The sequence below is a fragment of the Melospiza georgiana genome, chromosome 2 (genome assembly GCF_028018845.1).
Source record: "Melospiza georgiana isolate bMelGeo1 chromosome 2, bMelGeo1.pri, whole genome shotgun sequence".
Taxonomy (NCBI): Eukaryota; Metazoa; Chordata; class Aves; order Passeriformes; family Passerellidae; genus Melospiza; species Melospiza georgiana.
Genome location: NC_080431.1, coordinates 216,038 through 238,707, shown reverse-complemented (window position 1 = coordinate 238,707; position 22,670 = coordinate 216,038). Strand labels below are relative to the sequence as shown.

Here is a 22,670-nt window from a genome sequence, read left to right as displayed (position 1 = left end):
CGGGGCTCTCCTGCTGCCGCGTCCCGCGGGCGGCCCGGCCATCGCACGGACACGATCGGGAGCGCGGCGTGGCACAGGAGCTCATTGGGCTGTGACCGCACTCGCGCTAATTAGCGCGTACGAGAGCAGCGGGCTCGGTTCGGCCGAGCCCAGCCAGATTCGGCTCACAGAGTTCCTGCTGGCAGCCCCTAGGAATTCTACATGACACAAACTGCAGCCTCCAAAAGGCTCGCGGGTTTGTAAAGAAATGTAATTGTAACTCGGGACAGAGCTGAGGGCTCCTTTAGGATAAGAATATTTACACGTACAAGCAATTCCCTCATTTGCATCTCGATTTTATTTAACCCCGCCACAATTCCATCCATATCCCAAGCAATGTGCAGTTCTGGTTTTTCCCTGTACACTATTTGTACAAAGGACCTGGGCACAGCACACAGATGTGATTCAGTTGAATAAACCCTGGTTTACCATTCCAAGCCTCTCACTGTGGCACTGCTGTGTTTGCAGGTCTAGACTGGCTGCTCAACCACGCTCACAGCCACACTAAAGAACAAGATTTCCCTGAGAGTTCCCAATAAAACTCACGGATAATCACTGAGCTGAAAATCCTTTGGGGTTCAGTTCCATCTCTCACCTGTTCCAGGCAGAGGGAAGATGGGTTTGTGTCACACATGGCAGCAGCAGCCATGGATCAGGGCTTTATTTTTTAAAATTTGATTTTATTTTTAAAAAGGGTAATAAAAATAAACCACATCTGATATAAATGTCTTGAAGTGCCATTCAAGCTTTTTAAACCCAGGCAGACAGTCCTGATCCCCGAGTCCAGTCTGCCTCTGTCTCCTCCTTCTTGGCACTCACACCCCATTGTGGGAAGCTCTGCAGCCTTTTTTTCCTGTCCTGTTTTAGAGAGAGGATGGATACTAAGGGCACACACGTGCACAAACAGACTTTCTGCTTCTTCAAAAAGATAAAAATGCCTGTAATAAAAATTATATAAGCAGTACTGTCTCTCAAACTGTTCAAGGAGAGGGAAACTGGAGCTTTAATGTCCCTCTGAGAGATGGTGAATAAAATCTTGCCCCTGAGTTTGCACCCAGTCATAAAATTCTGATTTTTGTGCCCAAACAAGGCAGGTCTGCATGAGAACAGCTCAGGAGGCTCACAGGGCTCACGGTGATGAGGACACGGCACAGAAGAATGTTACAGATCAGTGTCAGTCCCCTGCATTATTGCCCTGATGGAGCCAAATCTTTTTGCAAAGAGACACAAGAGTTTCTTCTCCTTGTTTCCGAGTGTCCCGGTCACCCTGTAATTCCCAGTCTGCACTAGAGCAGACCAGTCTGGCGTGGGTGAGGAACAGATCCGGCTGCTGCGCTCCCAGCCACGTGTCCCCGACGTAAATGGAAGTCAGGAACACAGAAACAGCTGTGGGAGAAAGGGGAGAGAAAAATCAGAGCAGACATTCTTCTGTTTTCCCACAGCATCCCCAAGCCCAGCTGTTGGTGCCTCCAGGACTGTGCTGTGAAAGAGTTCCCAACTCTTTCCTAGCTGGAAAATCTGGAGGGGCTCTGCCCATGCAAAGGCACAGACACACTCCCAGCTCTCAGGAAGGAACAAACCAGTTTCCTGTTCAACAAAGCAGTTTGAAATCTGCCTTGGCAGATCTCTCTCTGACAGCAGTGGGGATCAGCATCCAGGACCACGTGCAACTAGGGTTTTTTGCAGACTATTTTCCCTCTTAGAATTATATTTATTTATTTATACCTTTTGTTCAATTTTAGTCCTTTAAAGGAAGTTTCTCAGAGGGAGTGGGAGAGTTGCAGTGCCAGAAACCCTCCCAGTGTGACCCCGCTCTGTGCTGCCCACCCCTGCCCCATCCCACCAGACACAGCTCCTGTTTGGGGCAGCCACGAGCCTGGCTGGCCATGGCTGATTCCAAGGATCAAACCAGCCCTGGAATATCCTCGTTTCTCCCAGCGCTGCCCCTAACACGAGCGACAGGAACAGGACAGCTCACCTGTCTCGTGCGCGTCCTGCTGCAGCGCCGCGGGCGGGCACAGCGATGCCACCAGCCCGTGGCAGGGGCCGGGCGGGCCCCGCTGCTCCAGGAGCTGCAGCATGATGGAGCTGAGCGCCCCCAGCTGCCCGCAGAGCCCGCCCGGGGCACCGCCGGCCTGGCAGAGCCGCGTGTGAAGCCGCAGGAGGCCGTTCCTCAGCGCCCCGTCCCCGAGCAGCTCCCGCGCGGCCTCCGGGTGCGGCAGGACACGGCTCTGCAGCCACCTCAGCACCGGGGACACGTGCTGCTCCCCGAGGGGGCTCTGCCCGGCCAGGGACCGCAGCAGCAGCTTGGTGACCACGAGAATGGAGGCACAGGTGACAGCCCCTGCCTCGGCCCCAGCCCCAGTGGCCCCGAGGGTGTCCCCTCGCTGTGTGCAGGGCGGTGCTGCCAAACCAGGGTCCCAATGGGCAAGGATGGAATTCAGGTGCTCTCTGCATTGCTCCAGCTCTGACACTGCCACGTCTGCAGCAGTGTCATCTTCTGCCACCTCACTCCTTTTCCGAGGGTGACCATACACAGGACATGAGGCTGGAGCTTTGTTCTTGTCTTTGATATTTTCTGTAAGAAGAGAACCACCAAAAAACAAACATCAGACACTCCAAAGGATTTTCCTGGTACAAAATTGTGCAAGTGAGGTGCTCTCGTATGTGGATTCAGTCGTTACAAGTCCTGGCTTTTTTCCTTTCTTCAACACTGGTGATTACAAGAGACACCAACTATTACCTTTCACTTGCTCTATTTATTTGCTGGTTTTACTTACACATCACTTTCAGATCCCCATCCACGCTCAGAATGAGCACAAAGCCTCCAGGCACTGCTGTTTCTCTTAGGATTCCATTAAAGAATACCCTTTGTCAAAGCCTGATTTGCCACAGAGTTTCATTTTAAAGCTCTTTCCCTTCATAACTGTCTTTCTCCAAAGCTTCCAAATTGTGGTAAGGTTCAAAATCATCACAAGGAAGATCTGAAAAATGCCTTTCCATGTCCTTTCCTCCTCCCTCAAGGTCCATCAGTCTGACAGAAGGCATTAGCACTATTACAGAGAAGTCTGCCTCACTTGAACTGCTGCTCTGTAACAGCCACAACAAAACAAACCTTCCTTGAGGCATTTCAGCACTTACTGAGCAATTCCTTGTGTTGGTACTTGTGGGCCAGGGCCTGCAGGTCCTGCTGCAGCTGCAGGTCTGCGCTGACCAGGCTCCACCTGTGCAGCAGCAGCAGCAGCTCCCGGCTGGAGAGGACGCTGGCGTTGACCGTGAATCGCCTCATGTCCCTGAACACCTCCACAACCCCAGCACGGTATTGCAGCACGGAGCTGAGGGTGCTGAGCAGCTCAGCCAGCCTGGCCAGGTCCGTGTTAGCCCTGGCAAGAGAAAACACAAGTGCCATGCCTGCCAATTCATCAGCACAGCTCCTAATCCCTGCTGTCAGAATGGCCAGGAGTTAGGGACAAAGGACTCAACAGCAACTGTGCATCACATTTTAGTTTACTTCTCCTGTATTCAAACACCTAAATCCTCCTGTCAAAGAAACCTCATCCAAATTCATACTCGGCACACAAACTGAAGGCGAAAAAAACCATCCCTCTAGCAGAGATACAGAAATCCTCCTGGCCTTAATGAAGTTCAAACTGGGCAGAGGATGAAATGCAAACCAACTAAAACAAAAACCAAAACAAAGCACTTACCGAATATGTTTGATTAACGCCACCAAAACACACAGAAATTCATTTACAAGCTGAATAGGAAGAAGTTTCCTGTTCTCCTGGAATGGATTCTTGTTTTTTCTCTTGTCTCCTAAATTTGTTAGCCACAGCGTGTGGACTAAGGAAATTATTTTATGTATCACCTTGTTCTCCAGAAACCTGAAAACCCAAACAAAACCAAACAAAAAAAGGTAAAGAAAAAAAAGAAAACCATGTTTGGAAGGCAGATCCTCACCAGCAGCTGGCCCATCACCTCCAGGGACCATATTCCAGTGCACTTTTGGTGCATTGCCTGAGCCTGTCAGCGCACTCTGTGCATGCAGAAGAGATGTTTGTGTGAGAGAGAGGCAAGGGCAGGAGGAATGTTCTAGACAGAGACAGCTCTAATCCATCCCTGTGCCCCTTCCTGTGCAGCAGCTCCTGTGACAGGAGGTGATCGGAGGCTGCTTGAAATTTAGAAGGTAAAAACACCAGCACAAGGTGCCATTTTACTTTTCCAGCTTTTCAGGGAAGTGATTTCCAAATCACAAAGCTCCCCCAGCATCCTCCCTCCTACCACAGCCTGAAAGCAGCTTGGTTCTGTTCTCAGAAACACAGGGGCACCCCAGAGTGCAGCAAGTTCTGCCAGCACAGCCCTTGGTGCCCCTGTCTGTCCCCCTTGGTGCCCCTGTCCCCCTGTCTGTCCCCCTTGGTGCCCCTGTCTGTCCCCCTTGGTGCCCTGTCCCCCTGTCTGTCCCCCTTGGTGCCCCTGTCTGTCCCACTTGGTGCTCCTGTCCCCCTGTCTGTCCCCCTTGGTGCCCTGTCCCCCTGTCTGTCCCCCCTGGTGCCCCTGTCCCCTTGTCTGTCCCCCTTGGTGCCCTGTCCCCCTGTCTGTCCCCCTTGGTGCCCTTGTCTGTCCCCCTTGGTGCCCTGTCCCCCTGTCTGTCCCCCTGTTTCCCCTCAGCCCCCATTCCTGCACTGGGGACAGGACAATGGCTGCCATGTCTCCTGCACTCTGTACCTTCTCTCCAGGCTGTGCAGGAGCCACGTGAGCAGGCTGTGATCCTGCACCAGCTCATAGGCAGCTCTGGTGACATGGGCAGCACTCTGCAAGATCTCCAGGATGCGACGCTGAAACAGAAAACGCAACTTGTGTTTTACAGTCAGGATCTAATTATTTAATTCAAATCAGCAATCTGGCTGCTATCTGATCACTTCAAGGTAAAATGACCACCAGCTCTTCTCAGCAGTTCCAGGGAAGGACAGACATTCTCCCTTCACAGCTCCACACCACAGGTGCTGCTCTTACAGAAGCATTCAGACAGCAAGACAAGTTTATCTTTTTGCCCAAGGTTTGATACCTGACACACTCAGGGTGGATGCTCCCAAACCTGAGAGCTCCTCCTGGCACGTGGGTTTCCCTCCTGCTGAACCCTGCTCAGGCAACAAATGCACTGGCTGGGGAATAGAGACCCCAGAAAAGAAAAGGTCCCGACTGTAGGAGCAAAAGCAGGGCAGCCACGTGAGGCTCCATGATGGCAGGAACCCGTTCCAGTTTCAGGCATGAGGGTGGCACTCGTTTAGACACAAGCAATCATTGCCCCCTCCACACATACACAAAACCAACAAGGCAGAGTCAGCTGCTCCTTTCTGGTTTGTACTCAGGATCTCAAAGCCACGCAAACCTCTGTGGTTTGGGGGTTTGGGAACTTTCTGTTTTAATTCTTACCTGGGAGCCCTCGTCACACAAAGGACTGTTGAAGAAGGACAGAATGACCTGGAAAATCCTCTGGTAGTCATAGAGCTCATAGCAGTGTTTGTCACGCAGCCCTTCCCCAAGGAACCTGAGGATCCACTCCCGCTCTGTTTTGTACTGGAGCCACAAAGAGAAACACCACCCTCAGACATGCAGGCATTTCCAAAGAAAACTGCTCCGAAGAGCACAAAACCCTGGTTCCCTCTGAGTGCCAGCTCAGGGCTCACTGCAGCTTGTTCTGGACCTCTCCTTTCCCATTCCTATCAAATTTAATCACTAACATCCATTGGGAACAGCCAGTCTGCAGCCCAAACATGCAGTGGAAATGGAATTTTAGAAGCTGCTGTTCCTAAAACCCTTCAGTTGAACTGAACGTTACTAATCCAAACTCAAAGAGAAATTGCAGCTAGCTGGGGCAGAATATTCTGTTTATTGTGCTCACAGAGCACACACAGCACAACTCACTGTGCGTTGGTATTAAGAAAGCAACAAAAACCCCACAGAAATAACATTTTTCATTCCAATATGAAACATAAGAAAGATAATAAATAAATAATTAACTACCTATGGGAGAATGAGATTTCGTTGTATTTTTATGGCTGTTTTTAGTACATTTCTGAAGAATTAATTACTGGATACTTAAAATGGGACTCTTACCTCAAAATCAAAACTGTAGAAAAGCTGGAAAAAGCCTGGTACCTTCCTGAGGTCCAAATACTGGTGTGACAGCAGGAATCTGTTCACCTTTATGTACATGTGGTCCTCTGTGAAGGGAAAAGCTGGTTAATAAAGCTGCATTGGAGGAGCACAAGGCTCCCAATGCACAACAAGGGACCATAATCCGTGGAAGCTGCAGCGAGTGTGCAGAGCTCCAGGCTGGAGAACAGCCCAGAACTGCACAGGGGCTTTGCTCTGAGCTCCCTCGGTGCTGCCCAGCCTCCCCTTCCCTCCCCAGAACTACAGCTCAGTCAGGAGGGCACAGAGCAGCTGAGGAGATCAGCACTCCCCACGCCCTGCTGCTCACCCAGCAAGTCCCAGTACCTGGCCTCAGGATCTGCTGTGCCACACGGGCGATGTAGAGGCTCAGGGAGAAGGTGAGCCTGAGGTTGGGCTGCCTGATTCCGTTCTGCACGGCGTCCAAGAGATACAGCAACTGCAAGAGCCCAGGGAGAGAGGCTGAGGCACAGCCCCAGTGAACACAACAGGAGAACAAGGCACCAACCAGCTTCTGGGACACTGCATGGGCCATACAGTGAAATATCAATTCCATCAGGATTGCCATTCCTGCATACAAAACTCCCAAGAATTCCTACAATGTGTTTTCCCCTTTCTCTGTTCATGGTTATAGTAGGAGGAAACCCAAAGCAGTAGAGGAGAAACAATGGAAGAGAGGATGGAAAGCTTCTTTAGCTGTCTCACACATGCATGTGGGGGGATGAGCAAGGCAGCATCTCTCCCACACACATGTCCATGATGTACCAGGTGTCCACTGGCACCCTGGCACTGCTCACTTGGCTCTGCTCCCCAAAGCCAGCCCAGAGCCCAGCCTGGCACTGCTCACCTGGCTCTGCTCCCGACAGCCAGCCCAGAGCCCAGCCTGGCACTGCTCACCTGGCTCTGCTCCCGACAGCCAGCCCAGAGCCCAGCCTGGCACTGCTCACCTGGCTCTGGTCCCCAAAGCCAGCCCAGAGCCCAGCCTGGCACTGCTCACCTGGCTCTGCTCCCGACAGCCAGCCCAGAGCCCAGCCTGGCACTGCTCACCTGGCTCTGCTCCCGACAGCCAGCCCAGAGCCCAGCCTGGCACTGCTCACCTGGCTCTGGTCCCCAGAGCCAGCCCAGAGCCCAGCCTGGCACTGCTCACCTGGCTCTGCTCCCGACAGCGAGCCCCGTCCAGGTGGCAGCGGAAAGAGGCCAGCACAAAATACGCCGCCGCTCTCATGCTGGGGTCATAGCTGCTCAGGGCAGCCACGGTGAGACCCAGGGCATTGACTTCCACAAACTTGTGACAGGCCACCACGCACTCTGAGGGGATGGGAGAGAAGCAGAGAGCAGCCTGTGTTAGCACTGACAGTCCAGGGTGTGTCACAGCACTCGAACCCCTCACACCCCTGGCCATGAGCACCCATTCCTGGCTCTACCCCACAAACTGTGACCTCAGGCCACAGAGGCTCCTCCAGCTGACAGAGGGCTCCAGCAATTCCCTCTCAGCAGGAATTATCTACCTGAGCTGAAATGCACAGGGCTGCTCCCATTTATTGAGACAGGGATGATCCTGCCCACCAGGCCATGCAAAGTTGGGGTAAATTCTGTACACACATCTTAGCGTCTCACTGTGTCAGGGAAGCTGAGTACAAAGAACAACCAGAGGGAAAATTCATCTCTCCAGAGCATTACAGGGTGCCTGAAAAAGCAGCACTAAAAAGCTCTTGCACAGAAAGGATGGGAGAGTAATACATGAACAGCCCATAAAGCACAGCAGGTGCCCCTGTGTAGGCACAAGCGACTCTGGTGGTCAGGTCTGCCCTGAGCCCTTCCAGGTAAAATAAAATCCAGCAATGAGCAGAGATCAGCCCCAGAGCAAGCAGGAAGCACACCCTTCAATGCAGCATTCAGCCTTCACAGCATTTTGCCATCAGGATCTGGGGTTTCTCCTCTATGGGCTCCTGCTCTGTGTGCTTTGGATGTGTTTGCTGCCATCTGCACTCACTGATGGGCAGAAATGACTGGGTGTGAACCTCCCACCTCACCTCCAGGAATGGAGCTCCATGGCACCTCAGGGGTGTTTTACAGCTACAAATGTACAAGTTTAGCAATAATATTAATGGATTTTCTTGTCATTCACACTGAAGGTCAGGAGGAAGTTTCTAAAACAAATATTCCTATTTAAGAAGGAAGGGGCTGCAATCTTACTGCCAAGTACCCACATTTGGCCAACTGATTTCCTCCCCTATCACTGCCCACAGGCTAGTGTGTGTGCAAATATGTGTGTGTATACATATATGTACACGTGTGTATGTGTGCATGTATGTATTTATATATAAAACCACGTTTAAATAGTCACAGATTATTTCTGTCCCTGTACCAGCACCTGGGCTATTTCTCTCATCTTTTCCTCTACTACTAGAACTACTAAAACCCAATTTCATGCCTGGCAGTTCCTTACTGCCAGCTCAAGCAGGGTCTCCAGTTCCCCCCATCCCTGCCATTTGTCCCAGGGCCAGCACTGTGCTCTCTCTCCTTCAGGCTGCAGCCCTGGGGAGCTGCTGCTGTGCACCCACCATTCCCACAGGGGCAGAGGGCCACAGGATGAAACTCAAGGTTCTCACTCCAGCAGGCCACGGGAAGATTTATTTGGAAAACTTGCCTTCACTGAAAACATGCAGTGGTAATATTTTCCATCCTGCTGCCCTTGGACAATATGTTCAAAAACTGATATAAAATAACAAGCTCTTATTAGAAAAGCACCCCGATTTAATTCTGTCTGACACAGAGCTTATTTAAAGGACCTTGAGAACCAGGATGGAAAAGCTTTCCATAAGATGCTTATCAGAGCTAAAGATAGACAGAACTTGCTATCTGCCCAGCCCCAGATCTGCTTTTTCCTCAGCAAGTACTGAGCACTGTGCAACAAGTCCATGTTTATGCATTCTGATGGCACTGTGCAGCCAGCACAAAGAGCAAACAAATAAAGAACTGGGAGTTCCAAGAGCAGCTGACGTGGTTTACAGGCACCATGGGACTGGGACTCATCAATCACTTGGGCCCTTTCAAAATGCCCCTCTCAGGACACAGACTCTCACTCTCTCTGTGTGGAGAAGCTCAGAGGGCTATTTTCTCCTCTCCACATGCAGAGCTGAGTCATGTCAGACAGAACCCTGCTGACAGTCCAGAGCACCAGCCCACTTGTGAAACACACTGGCCCCATGCCCATCTGTCTGGTGGAAAAGGAGCTGGCTGAAGTTTCCCTGTTCTGTACATGCCAGATCTCCAGCCAGTCCAGCCACAGCCCTCACAGCAGTTTGTTTCCTCCCTCCAAAGTCAGGCACACGTTCCTGGCAGTGTTAGCTCTTGGATCAGGGATAACAGCGCTCCAGGTGCAGCTCTGCAGCAGAGCAACCTGACACTAAACACCAAACAGAAACACTAAATACCAAAGAGAAACATTAAATACCAAAGAGAAACACACACTGTACCTGGCCTGGTCAGTTCACTGAAGAGCTGAAGCAGAAAACAAGGATCATAGAAGTCTTCAAGGCTCTTCACTGTTTCATCTTTATATAGTGACCCTTGTATCCCCTGAAACCAAATCCGAACCAGCATTTGTAAGGAACAACATCAATTTCAAGCTTGGTTTTAAACTTCCACAACCACCTCATCCCACTATAAACCCCTTGATACTGCACCTTGTAAAATACAATGCACCACAGGGTGAGACACGCTCGTGTTCAAAGCTGGATTTCACTGTGAGAGCACACCCACAACTATTTCCCTTGAGCAGCACCAACAGCAATCCAGCAAACTGTAAGGAAGGCTGGAGAGCCAGTGGGTCCTTGGGCTGTGCAATCCTGGTCTCACATACATGACAACCTCTGCAATGCACTATCACCCTGCTGATAGGATGGGGCCTGTATCCTGCAATTACTCTGAAAAGTGCTGCTGAAGAACTAATCCCTTCTAGGAACTGAAATGACTGTCCTGAAGGGAACAAACTGCCATGGATTACAGGGGTGCCAGCCACGAATGACACAGATTACTCTCCTGAAGGGAACAAACTGCCATGGATTACAGGGGTGCCAGCCATGAACGGCTCAAGAGTGTTCCTGCCTCTCCAAGAAGGGAACCATGGACAGGCTGATCCCAGAGCACCTGTGATGGCAGCAGCCGGCGGTGCTGAGGGAACGACAGGATCGTCCTCATCATCTTCTCCCGATCCAGCAGACACAGAATCTCCTCCATGCTGGGCTGCTGCCACAGGGACTTCCCCAGACTCTTGCACGTCTTGTGATGCTCCACAGCGGCTGGACCCCACAGCAGGATCCTTAAACATTGTTAAAGGCAAACACATTAGGCAGGAGAACCGAAATTTTGTATTCACTTGTGGTTAGTACCCTGTGGCACTTGAAACTGTAACTTGTTTCCCTGGCAACACCTTTTCCATCCATCCCAAAGCTTGCAAATTAAGTCTGAGTCTCACCCTGCCCTCCCCTGTCCGTCCAAGTCAGATGTACCCACTCAGAGGCACCTGTGGATTCAGGCTGTAAGTGCAGGTAAGAGTGACAGCGGCTGCATGAAGGGACAGCAATCCAGAGCTGTCTCAGCCAGTGCTCTGCACTGCTGGAGCCATTTCTGCTCCTGCCTCAAGACAGCAAAGTGCATGTGAGGGAGGCAGGCCAAACCACAATTGTTAGGAACAGGCTTTCCTGTGGACTGCCTGGGCACAGGAAAGGGAAAAGTCCACTAGAGACATATGTTGCAGACTTATGTTTCTCCCACCTGTGAGAAGACCCCTATAGTGAGCCCCAATTATGGAAAGACTGACTCCAGAATTGAGACATTCCCTCATCTAACCCACAGACAGAGTCTGGGCAACAGAAGAGAATTACATTAAAAATAGGAAATGTGTAGTAAAAGCGTTTCCAAAAGCACCATTCATCTTTAGGTTGCACCTTGTTCACTGTCTCCTTCATTTAAAAATGAGACCCTGGAAAATGCCAGTTGTGAGACTCCCTGTGTGCAGTTTGCCCAGCAAAGCAAGGTGTTCAGCTCACCTGGAGTTGATAAGGCTTTGATTATTCTTCTCATACAGCTGGAGCAGCAGCAGTATCTTCTGATCTGAAACCCAAGATGGAACCCAGAGTTAGTGGCCTGTGGACACAAGGACCAGCTGCAGAAGGAGGTGCCCTGGCAGTGACACTCACCTGTGGTGCTCAGCGTGGCCCCGTAGGCTCCCAGCAGCACGGGGAGGTGGCTGCTGTCACACAGAGAGGGGCTGAGCTGCACAGCTGTCAGCAGGATGTCCACCAGAGCCTCTGCAATGAGCACAGCCTGAGCCTGCAGCTCCCAGCCCCAGAGAGCACAAAAAAACACCCCAGCACCCCTCCAGATGGGTGCACACAGAGCACAAATAACACCCCAACACCCCTCCAGATGGGTGCACACAGAGCACAAATAACACCCCAACACCCCTCCAGATGGGTGCACACACAGCACTGGGCATTCCACATCAACATCTCTCTCTAGGATACCACAGCCCATTCCCCAACACACTCAAGGGGGATTTTGATGCATTTAACTCAAGGGAACACCTTTAAACGGTATTCCCAGAATGAACACAGAAGTCACTGGGCCAGGTGAGGTCCCCAGTGTGAGCCACAGGAACTCTGTCCCCTGGGGTACACAAATGCTCCACCTTTGCTCAGTAACTAACTGAGAAGCACAAAGTGCCAGTGACTGGGTTCCTCAAGAACAAACAGGCTGTCTGCAGCACACTCCAGACTCAGCAGCTGGCCTCACAGAATCCATCCTGATTCTACAGAAATACACTCCACAGGTAACACACATACACACAGTAAGCAGCAAAATCTATTCCTTATTTTCACTAATTGGTCACCTCACAAGAGCTTTTCTCTCTTTTCAGGTGCTATAAAACTTTAAAGCTTATTTACATGTTGCTCATCAATAAACAAAAATTGTTATCAATACACTGCCCTGAGAATTTCCCCCCTTTTTCTTACACAGCTCCTTCAATCACTGAATCTCAAACCTCTGCACAGTGGGGAAAAGCTGAGGTCTGTGTGGATTAAAGGTGGCTCAAATCCAGGCAGGATTTTAGTGAAGAAGAAACAAAGCCAGTCCTACACATGAACTACATCCAATTTGTATTCCTCTGGAGGGATATTCCTCATGAAAGGTTGCAATATGAAATACACATAATTTAAATTGCCATTTTTGATAAAACTTGCAAAATCAACTTTAAATCTCCTGTGTCACCCTATTTTAGAACAGGTTTAAACATCACAGGACCTATGTGCACTTCAGGCATCTTACACTAATGGCCTCACAGAAACCAAAACAATCACTCTGAGACTTTGACTGGGTTAAAAATACCAGAAAAACAAACAGACAAACAAAGAAACACCCAAACCCACCTTTCCAGTAGTTTTAAAAACTGAAGTGTTTAAAACCAGCATAAAATGAATGCAACATTTGGATGCAAGCAGAGGCACAATTTAAATGCCAATATTCTGCAACTGTTAATAACTGCAGTATTTACATGAGCGGGTGTGTTACTGGATGGAGAGAATATACTGCAAGAAAGACAAGATTAACTGTGTTCAGTGTGGGAAGGAGATGATTAAAATACCTCTGGTCTGGGTGTTGGTGCCATCCTCCTCTCTGTGCCTCAGGATGGCAGACAGAAACAGAGAGTGCTGTGTGACCATCATGTGCAGCTTGGAGAGCCTGAGCAAGCTCTGGCTGAGTGGGGATTCCTCCTTGTACAGTAACTGGATGGCAGCGTTCAGGACCCTCAGGAATGTCCCATCCCTGTACCGGTACCTTGGGAGAGGGAGCACAGAGGGGTCAGGCCACAACCAACCCAAGGAAACCTGCTCAAAATTTAGAGTTGTTTAAGCAATGAGAACTGGGCAAAGAAAATGGACTTAGTAACACCAAACCAAATTAAAATGGAAACACTCACTTGAGTCCTGTCTTCACAAGGCTGCACCAGTCATCTGGGTCCACTTCTCCAACCACACCCTGTGTGCAGCAGCAAAGAGAGGGGCTGGTTTACATTGCTGGTTTACATTTGGCACAGGGAGCCTCTGCAGCAGTTTCAGTTCAAGGGACACACTGAGAACATGCAGGCCAAACACTTGTGGGGCGATCAGAACTCAAACCCAGGGACAGCACAGAGGGAGTGACCAAGCACTGTTCTTCAGGATCAAAGTCTGGATTTCTATTTACGATCAACCAGATTTCTGCCCCAGACTTCAGATGGCATGGCAGGTGGGTCTTGGCAGAAGTATCTTTATCATCCTTTTTAATTAAAAAAAAATAAAATTCACTGATAACCTTTGATTTCTTACTCCTAAATACCTCAAACTCCTGTCTTCAAAGGGGATTCTTACCAGAAAGCCATCATCAAGAACATAAAACTCCTTCATATAAAGGGTTATCAGGACTCCGCAAAAGCTATTAAAAGCCCATGGAAACCAGGATCCATAAAAGAGGAAATCAAGCCCAATCTGTATTTACAAAACCTACAACTGCCCAATCACACACATGCCTACAGTCCCCCTGTGACAAAGCAGGTAAGGAGTCTGACCAGTAATTCCTCCAGTCTCAGCAGCATGGACCTCTCCACTTCTGGCTTGCTCTCATCTTTACTGCTGCTGTAGATGGCCACCAATCCCTTCATGCAGGCCGACAAGAGCTGTCTCCTCCAGGAATGCAGCTCCTCCGAGTCTTTAAGCACTGTGCAAATGGCATCTGCCACGGCCCAGCTGCACAGAGACAGTTGGGGATTTTTTATTAACATTTTAACTTGGTTCTGTATATGTTAAATATGTTTTGCTGGATTCTCTGAGGAGAGGATGCTGTTACAGCTTCCATTCCTATCCCAGTGCTTCCCAGGACAGACTGAGCCCTGAGGGAGGCACACACACTCTCTGCTCACCTCTCCTCACTCCCTGCTCTCTCCAGAGCAGCAGGAAGGCACTCCATCAGGCTGTGCAGCCCTTTGCTTTCCACAGGTGGCAACAGCTTTGCAAGGATCTGCAGTTTCAGAGAGGCCTCGTGTGACGCTCTGCTGTCCTGGATCCCGGCACAGAGCTCCTTCCACAGGGCTTTCCTCAGGACAGGGGTGACAGCTGAGATAACTGTTGGGAGAGCAGAGGGCACAGGTTCCACCGCCTGCAGGTGTTAAACACAACACACTCACCCCAAATCACTTTCTAATCCACACCCAGACTGCTCTGTTTCTAGGGAATGCTGCTACAGCAGCTGCTGATCTGTAACAGAGATGTGCTACAGCAGAGCTTCACTTCTTCACCCATCCTCTGCTTCCCAGGCTGCTGACAAGCTCTTAGCACTGCCTGACCTTGTAGGTAGAGCTACAGCCCCATTTAGCCTGTTTCCTTTGCTATTGACATTTCTGGGCAATAAGAGAAATGAAATTAAAGTGATCCTGTTCTACCCAGCTGAATCCTGACTCATTGTTTTGCTGGTAGGGATTTAACACTCATGTCCATGGATGTAATGCTGCTGTGGGTTTGGAAAGTTCTGGACTGCCAGCTTGGGAAGGCATGACTGTAGCCAGCCCACAGCTGGAGATTTGTTTCAGAAGAAATTTTTGGACTCTGTCAAAGTGAAAGCTCAGGTTCTGCAAAAACCATCTGGCTGTGGCATTGCACACTGCAGACACTCTTCTATCCGAACAAAAGGTTTTACCTCCTGTACCAAGCCAGGAGAAGCACAATGACAGATTTGCACATGCACTGAGCATTAAATAAGGGCTTCGAAAGAGAAATCTGGGCAGCAGTGACTGTAAGAGCCCTTGGCTGCAGTCTAAGAGCCAGCCCTCAGAACACCTCTTCACCTTCAGTGCTGCAGAGGTACTTCCAAGATAGCCCTGGGAGGTCACACATCCAAGTTTTATCACCTTTATCGGCTGTGTAAAGATTCCAAGACCTTATAAGGCCAGCAGGAGCTAAGCAGGGAGTTTGGCCCCTGAATCCCCAGCAGGGCTCAGCAGTGCCCTTACCTGCGCAAGGTCGGCTGAAGCTGTGCTGGTCTCTGCACTGCAGATACACATTAATGAGGGGCAGGAAGCTCTCCATGTGCTTCCTGAGGAACTTCCCAGTGCCACTGCCCAGACACCAGAGCTCAAACTGCAGCAGGTGAGTCCTGCAGTGCTGGATCAGCACGGCCACGATGGCCAGGGAGGTGTGTGTGCACTGGGCCAGGCAGTGAGCCTGGACCTCGACACCAACAGCCAGGGCAAGGACTGGCTCACTCTGGAGAGCCTGGAGGAAAACCTCCTCCAAATCTCTGCTGGCTGATGCTGACATCAATATCCCCAAAGCCTTAATGTGCCCTGTGGAGAGCAGAAACTCTCCTTGCTGGGGGTGCCTTTGGTAGCTGTCTGTAAGGAGCTTCACCAAAACCTGTCCATAGAAGTTTAACTGCTGCCGCTTCTTAGGGGATTTGTCAGATTTCTGCTCAGTCAAGCTCATCTCAGGAAGCTGCAGCATGGTTAGTGTGATCTCCTTCAGCTGGGCTGCAGCCATGTACGTGTGCAGCTCCTCCAGAGCCTGCAACTGCTGAGACCTCCTGGCACAGGCCTGGCTTCTGCCCTTGCCCACAGCCTGCAGCTCCGCCAGGACGCTTTTTGTGACGGCCTCGAAATACTTGGACAAGACGTGTCTGTGATCTGTTGTGAGGCCCTGCACGATGGGGGCAGCTGTTTTCAGCAGCTGGAGCACCCCAGAACTGAGGTGAGCTGACAGGAGCTTCACAGTGACGGGGTTCAAGCCAGGCTGAGGAACAGAGCGCAGCTCCACGGCCAGGAACCAGCTCTCCAGGGTAGGGTGTCTGAAAATCAGGGTGAGCAAATCCTCCAGGGTCTGTAACAAACACAGGTAACTGCATCAATGAGTGGATAGTGCAGGGGAAAAAAAACCTCATTCATCTGCCTGTTTTCCACAACTTGGAAATCTTACAATTATAAATATTACAATATTACAATTACTGAACATGAAATTGTCTACTAGCTGGCCAGAGGATAAAAAATATTACTGAATTGCAAGCACATAAACACCATTCTCCCAACATTTATGCTGTTATACTGAGCATTCTAAACGTGCCTAAGCTCATCTCCAGAGGAAAACTGAATATTCTAGGGTTCATCAATGCATTCTAATCTCCACAAAATAATCGTCTACTAGCTGGCCATATTCAGGAAATACTGGATAAATATTTATCCAGTATTTATCCAATATTCAGGAAAACTGAATATTCTAGGTTCATCAATGCATTCTAATCTCCACAAATTCCCAGAACAGATGAAAGAAGGGCAAAACTCACTCCTCAAGTACATAATTTTCACACTGGGCTGGGGGAATACATTTTTTTCTGCACATGTGATCTCTTTCAGGACCTCTCCTGACTGTGCTCCAGCTCAGGGGTCAAATTGTGGGTGATGCAGCTGGGTCACATCTCCAGACAGCAGTTTTGCAGCTGCTGGACCACATGTTCTATATTCCTAAATTCTCTTCCAAGACCTTAACATCACCTCTCTATGTAGCAAAACTGCTCCCTAGAGAATCAATCAAATCAAAGTTTACTAGCAAGTGCCTCTGCATCAAGGATTTGGTACCTGGTCATTTGAGGACCCTTCAGCCATCAGAGACTCCTCATCCATAAAGAGATCTGACTCAGCCTGGTGCTCCTCCTGCTTCTGCTGCTGCTCCAGCTTTACCTGACTGCCCCGGCACAACAAGAGGCTCAGAATGTCCACAAAGAGGTCAATGAGCTGAGGACCCAAGGTTTTACCAACCTATGGAGATAAAGACATCTTGGGAGTGAAGAAAAGAGGAGAATGGGAGCAGGAGGGTCATTATCCAACAGGAACAGGGGTTAACTAAGAACTACTTAGATTATAACCTCTTCTTGAGGAAGGAACCACTTCCCTATGTAGAAACCTGATTCTTAGCGAAATCAGGGGTTGCCAAATAAATATTGATAGATTTTCATTTATACTGTGGCATTTGGAGTTACACAGGCCAGTGAATTTTACTGTCTACAAAGGCTTCTCAGGGAGATCCAAGAGCTGGATTAAATTCTTGAGTTTATTTGCACTCACACCCATCAGTAAGGTAACCCATGCAAAGTAAATCCAACACTCTTCAATAATCAGAAATACTGACATTTGTTTACAAATCAAATGCAGTTTTGTATGTGTAGTTGCAGTTTAGGTGCTGTAGGTGCAGTTCTGCACGGCGCTGTGTAGCCCCAGAGCCAAGCAGAGGAAAAAGAGCTACAGACCTGGAACCTAAATTTTAACAGCCAAGCCATTTTTACCTTCTACCTTAAAATCACCCAACCATAACCACAGTATTATGACAGCATTGCTCTTACACTGCTGAAGTTCTCCACGGTGGATTTCAGGTACAGCAGCATGTGCTTTGCTCCCAACAAGAGCTGCTCAGGGGGCAGCCTGGAAGCCAAGTCTCTCAGTTTGGTCTGCACACCATCTTCCAGTAAGGCATTGCTTCCTCTCTCATAGGCACTCTTCAGCAAAGTGGGAAATACACAATCCAGTGCCACAGCGGGTTCTTCACTTACCCCCTTGTGGTTTTTAAACTGTTCCAAGTGAAAAACAGCATAAGAGAATAGCAGTGATGAGTATGAAACAAGAATCTCTTCTCTTTGAGATGAGCTCTGAGCTGAACTGGGGCTGAAGCTCCAGGATCACAAGTGTGCAGTGCTGCTAGAGCAGAACTGTCCAGCAGTGTCCCCAGGGGAATCTGATGTACTGTTCACTGCAGAACTGAGAAACACTCCCCAAACCCAGCCCAGGGGGCTGTGATCCTCCACCCACCCAGGGGAGCTGCAAACAGAGGGCAGAGCACGCACCAGGCTCTGCTGTGCCTGTGAGGAGTCTGGGCATGAGCCCTCAGCCCTGGGATCACCTCCCAAACACCACAAAGACTCTTGTGTCATCAGAGAAAAGCCCTGGAGCAAATCTGTGTCCCAACATGATCAACAAGAAATGCAGAATTAGCTCCATAAAAATGCTGTTTCTGATGGAAGTGTAACCTCTACAAACTGTGAGGTTTTTATAGGAATAGTGGCTCAATAATTCAGGAACTTCAGGTATTCCATACCACAGGTTCCTGGGATTGCTTGGGTATCCAGAGTTTGTAGTACTGGTTAAATTGGTAGAGCTGAGGGTACTTAGACACTTTCAGGGACTTGAGATCTTTGTCATAGAGCTGGAATATCAAGCAGAGAGCAAGGGGTTCTCTCTGAGAGTGCAGGAGGTCAGTGAACACAGCAACAAGGTACTCCACGATGTGTGCTCCTAGAAAAGCAAAAATAAATGAAACTATTGACATGAGCATGGACACTGGGGCCACAACCCTCCTTAGTGTGGGCCTTGGCTCGAAGCATCACACAGAAAAGTACTGAGCAAGATCAAAAAGTGTTTGCAGTGACCTAGACAAGTGTTCCTGACCACTGGGGTACCTGAGAAATCCTCTACACATTAGTTCTTGCAGAAGCAAATACTCCATCTTCACTGTGCTGTGCTAAACATGCCTGTCTTTTAACAGGAAGAAACCCCAGCAAGCACCAGCTCAGAGAAAAACTGATTTGTACTGGGGTACACACCCCAGTTAACATGTACAAGTTAAATAGAATCTTCTTTCAGAATTGGGACTTTCAGTACACCCCAGGTGCTGCCAAATACACAGAGAGGACTCAGTGAGGTGCTGTGGTGCTGGCAAATCCTGCTCCAAGCCCACCTGATGCCCTGGTGATTTTAAGGCTTTCCTCAAGGAGGTGGCAGAACTTTGCAATATTTGCCACCAGAGCTTCATTTCTGAAGTTTTCTTTGGACAATACATCCATTTCCTACTGAACACTGCAGTCCTCTCTCCCTGATCTCAGGAAGAGCTGCCCACAGGCATGGAAACCATGTTCCTCTCCTGACCTCCACACTCTGCCCTTAAAACACTGTGTTACTGAGGCCAGCTACTGCCAGACCAAGGCTGTCCCTGCAGGGACGGTCTCTTCTCTTCAGGGTCAGGGAAAAGGGTCAGAACCACCTACAGAGCTTCAATGCCTCTCTTGAGCATGAAACACCAGGAATCTGCACCTCCTTCTGCTTGCAGGGAAGAAAATAAATGTCATAAAAATGAAAAATGGTATAAAATTATTTAAAATGGGTAAAAACGATGCCACTTTCACTCCAATGGTAGAAATGACACACAAAACAAAAAAAATCTGTACCTGTTCCATCTCCAGACTGAAGCAACAGCACATTCCTGGCCTCTAATGCAGCAGGGACAACAGCACTGAAGGGAAATGTCTGGATAATCATGTCTTCATTTAAAGAGAACCCAATTTCTTCATCGAAGTCATCACTGCCCTCAATCAGAACATCCACCATATCCAGGACATCTAGGAAGAGAAGGTAAAAATGTAAGCAGAAGATACAGACTACTGGAAAAACAACAGAAAAACATTCCAGGAACACAAAGCATCTTTGTGTTCCTCAAAAAAAAAAACAACAAAAAACAAAAAGCAAAAAAAAAACCAAAAAAAAACCCCAAAACAAAACATAACAACCCCCCCCAAAAAAAACCCCGAAAAAACAAACAAACAAACAAACAAAAAACCCACAAACAAAAACAAAAAACAAAAAAAACCCAAACAATCCACATTTGTCAGGCAATACAATGTTAAGTGCAACACAAAATGACAGCTTTCAATGCTGCTGTCCAGCACATGGTGCCCAGAGCAGCTGTGGCTGCCCCTGGATCCCTGAAGTGTCCAAAGCCAGGCTGGACGGGGTTTGGAGCAGCCTGGGCTACAGAAGAGTGTCCCTGCCCTTGGCAGAGGTTGGAATTGGATGAGCTTTAAAAGGTGCCTTCCCATCCAAACCACTCTGGGATTCCATGATTCTGTGAACAGCCCCAGGCAGAAGGACTGAATTTCCATTTTAGTTTGAAAATGCTGCTGCAAGAGCATGAAGAGAGATTTCAAATACTGTGAAAGTGGCACAACCACATCAAAAATTAATTGTGGAGGTAAAGTGGTAACTTTGCAATTCTGACTTCTGATACCAAGTACACATGAAGAGCTGAATGAATCCTGGAGGATTCTGTAACAGGATTTCTACAGTTATCCATCCCCAGCTTGCTGATGAGGGCTAGAAAATGCAGCCCCAAGTGGTGAAATTCTACTGTTGAGGCTTCCCACATACCATCAATGTGAGAGACAGGGATGCTGACGTTGTCAGAGTCCTGTTTAAACATGGTGGCCTGGAGCATGCTGGCCTCCTGAACCACGTCTGCTGCCTTGTCTGTGTAGGGATAGGGCTTGGTCACCAGCTTCAGCAGGATCTGCCAGCAAAGGGGGGAGAAAGGTAAGTGAGTGCACTGGCTGTCAAGAGCAGGGGAACCACGTGCTGCTAAGAAAGAACATGTGCTAAAAGGGGTTGGAAGCTGGGCAGGTTTTAGGAGGACTAAAACTAATCCATATTACTTCTGCAGGATTCTGTCTACAGTTCCTGCTCTACAGGGGACACTGATGGAAAAAATAAAGTCCACTGCAATTTGGCATCTACAATGCTACCACAGACTGAGTCCCTGGGGAGACTGCCCTGGAAATGGAGCCCGGGGCATCCAACATCCTGCCAAGTAAACGGGAAGCGTCAGCTTTCCTTGTACAAGATCACAATTTACTGAGCTCTGATCATGTTGGCACCTAAGGAGGAGATAAAAGCTATCCACACATACAACACCCTACCCTCACACCAACAATGCTGTTAGAACAACTGATCTTTTTGGATTTAATCTTCTCACAAATCATTTCGCTGTCCCTCCCACTGAAGACAAGGATGCCACCTCTGTATAAAGAATCCCAGACAATGCTTTTCTCAGAATTTACTCACTGTTCTTTAACAGGTTTCTCAACAATAGCAATAAAATCTCTAGTTTCCACTAGCACTGTTCTTTGCATTGTTTATCCAGCTAATTTGAACATTGTTACCCTTTCCAAAAACTGAATCACTGCTTCCTTCTGGTCTTCTTTTGTATTATCCAAGTGTTCCAGCCAAACTGAAAGTTCCTTCCATGTGTACTCAAACACTCCACTGTCACGTAAAACCTGTCCAGGAAACAAAGGGGAGGTGTGTAAATTAACCTCAAAACACCTAAAATACAAAACCCCAAGAGATACAGATCTTTCTGCAGAGTAACTTCATGATTCCCTCTTTTGGGAAAGAAAAGGAGAAGAGCAGGTTAATGGAAAGAACTATCTGTCAATCTCCTCATCCCCTCAGCTCAAGAGGCCTTATTCCCACTCACCAGGGGGACTCTGACTGCATAGTGCACAATAAAAATCTTAATTCTATGATTTTTGGAAAGCAGGTAATACTGCTTTCAGAGGGTTGTACATCTTTATATCATCACAGGCAGAAAAAAAAAGCACCTTAAAAATACCCTGTAGGGGAGATTTACTGATCTAACATAAAGGAAAATAGTTGCTAAATTAAGCCTAAATCAGGCTACTTGTACAGGAAACAATTAGGCAGAAGGATAAATAGCCACGTAAATGAGCAGTGGTTGTGGCCACAGCAAGGTCCAGAGAGAAGTGCAGGTTGTGGGAGTGGTGAGGTAGACCCATATCACAACCAAGAGACAGGCTTTGACACATCTAGAAATTTCCCCCACTTTCCTGCTCTCTACATTCAGGCCCTGACCTCAGGCACCCAAACCTGGTGACGCTGTGCTGCAGCTGTACAAGCAACACAGGAGGAGGGAGGAGAGGAGAGGAAGGAACTCAAGTGACACCATGGCCAAACTCCCTGTCCCTAGCTGTCAACAAGAGAGGGAACCTTGCCCAGCTCCTGACTCTGGCACCCACACTACACAGGATCAATTTGTGTCTTTGCTCCTCTCCACACACAGAATAAAAGGAAGCCATCACAACTCATTTGTTCCACGTTTACTCTGTGCACAACACCAGCAACTCTAAAAATAACTGCTGCTTACATCAGTCTGACAGGGCAATTCATTTAAATAAAGAAAAATGAAGGGAAAAGGATTAATTTTAATATAATTGACTATTTTTGGCAGAGTCTGGAAATAGAAACACACTTGCAGCTCTCACAGAACCAGGCAGGAACAGAATGTGAAATCCCAAAACAAGTCTTCAGTTACATGGCCCTGCACAGAAAAATCAGTCCTTACCATCTATTCTTAGCAGCCTTTCTGCTGCCATAACTGCTCTGACTCCCCTGCTCCTACATTCCCTTCAGAGAAAGTGCAATGGACTGCAGGGGAAAGTGGACACAAGGACAAGTGAGGCAGTCCATGTTCCCACCTGGCCAAATAAACCCAAAACCACCAGGAAAAGAGCACATTTTGAGCAGGTTTTGGTTC

General features: G+C 48.8%; 1 protein-coding gene across 1 annotated transcript in view; it reads right to left on the bottom strand.

The window, feature by feature from the left end:
• Positions 1 to 323: 323 nt before the first annotated feature.
• Positions 324 to 22,670, bottom strand: part of URB1 (URB1 ribosome biogenesis homolog) — a 37,720-nt gene continuing 15,373 nt past the window's right edge. Inside the window, exons 16-39 of the mRNA XM_058045646.1 lie at positions 21,277 to 21,393; positions 20,489 to 20,627; positions 19,513 to 19,683; positions 18,387 to 18,583; positions 17,638 to 17,862; positions 16,877 to 17,056; positions 15,263 to 16,124; positions 14,177 to 14,378; positions 13,826 to 14,003; positions 13,199 to 13,257; positions 12,863 to 13,056; positions 11,418 to 11,528; positions 11,268 to 11,331; positions 10,366 to 10,537; positions 9,693 to 9,795; positions 7,361 to 7,521; positions 6,541 to 6,652; positions 6,157 to 6,263; positions 5,473 to 5,616; positions 4,765 to 4,874; positions 3,747 to 3,923; positions 3,181 to 3,422; positions 2,018 to 2,617; positions 324 to 1,425 (exon numbers count right to left, since the gene is read on the bottom strand). Coding sequence (XP_057901629.1) covers positions 1,214 to 1,425; positions 2,018 to 2,617; positions 3,181 to 3,422; positions 3,747 to 3,923; positions 4,765 to 4,874; positions 5,473 to 5,616; positions 6,157 to 6,263; positions 6,541 to 6,652; positions 7,361 to 7,521; positions 9,693 to 9,795; positions 10,366 to 10,537; positions 11,268 to 11,331; positions 11,418 to 11,528; positions 12,863 to 13,056; positions 13,199 to 13,257; positions 13,826 to 14,003; positions 14,177 to 14,378; positions 15,263 to 16,124; positions 16,877 to 17,056; positions 17,638 to 17,862; positions 18,387 to 18,583; positions 19,513 to 19,683; positions 20,489 to 20,627; positions 21,277 to 21,393 — 4,839 coding nt within the window. The 3' untranslated portion in view covers positions 324 to 1,213. The remainder of the gene's footprint in view (positions 1,426 to 2,017; positions 2,618 to 3,180; positions 3,423 to 3,746; positions 3,924 to 4,764; positions 4,875 to 5,472; positions 5,617 to 6,156; positions 6,264 to 6,540; positions 6,653 to 7,360; positions 7,522 to 9,692; positions 9,796 to 10,365; positions 10,538 to 11,267; positions 11,332 to 11,417; positions 11,529 to 12,862; positions 13,057 to 13,198; positions 13,258 to 13,825; positions 14,004 to 14,176; positions 14,379 to 15,262; positions 16,125 to 16,876; positions 17,057 to 17,637; positions 17,863 to 18,386; positions 18,584 to 19,512; positions 19,684 to 20,488; positions 20,628 to 21,276; positions 21,394 to 22,670) is intronic.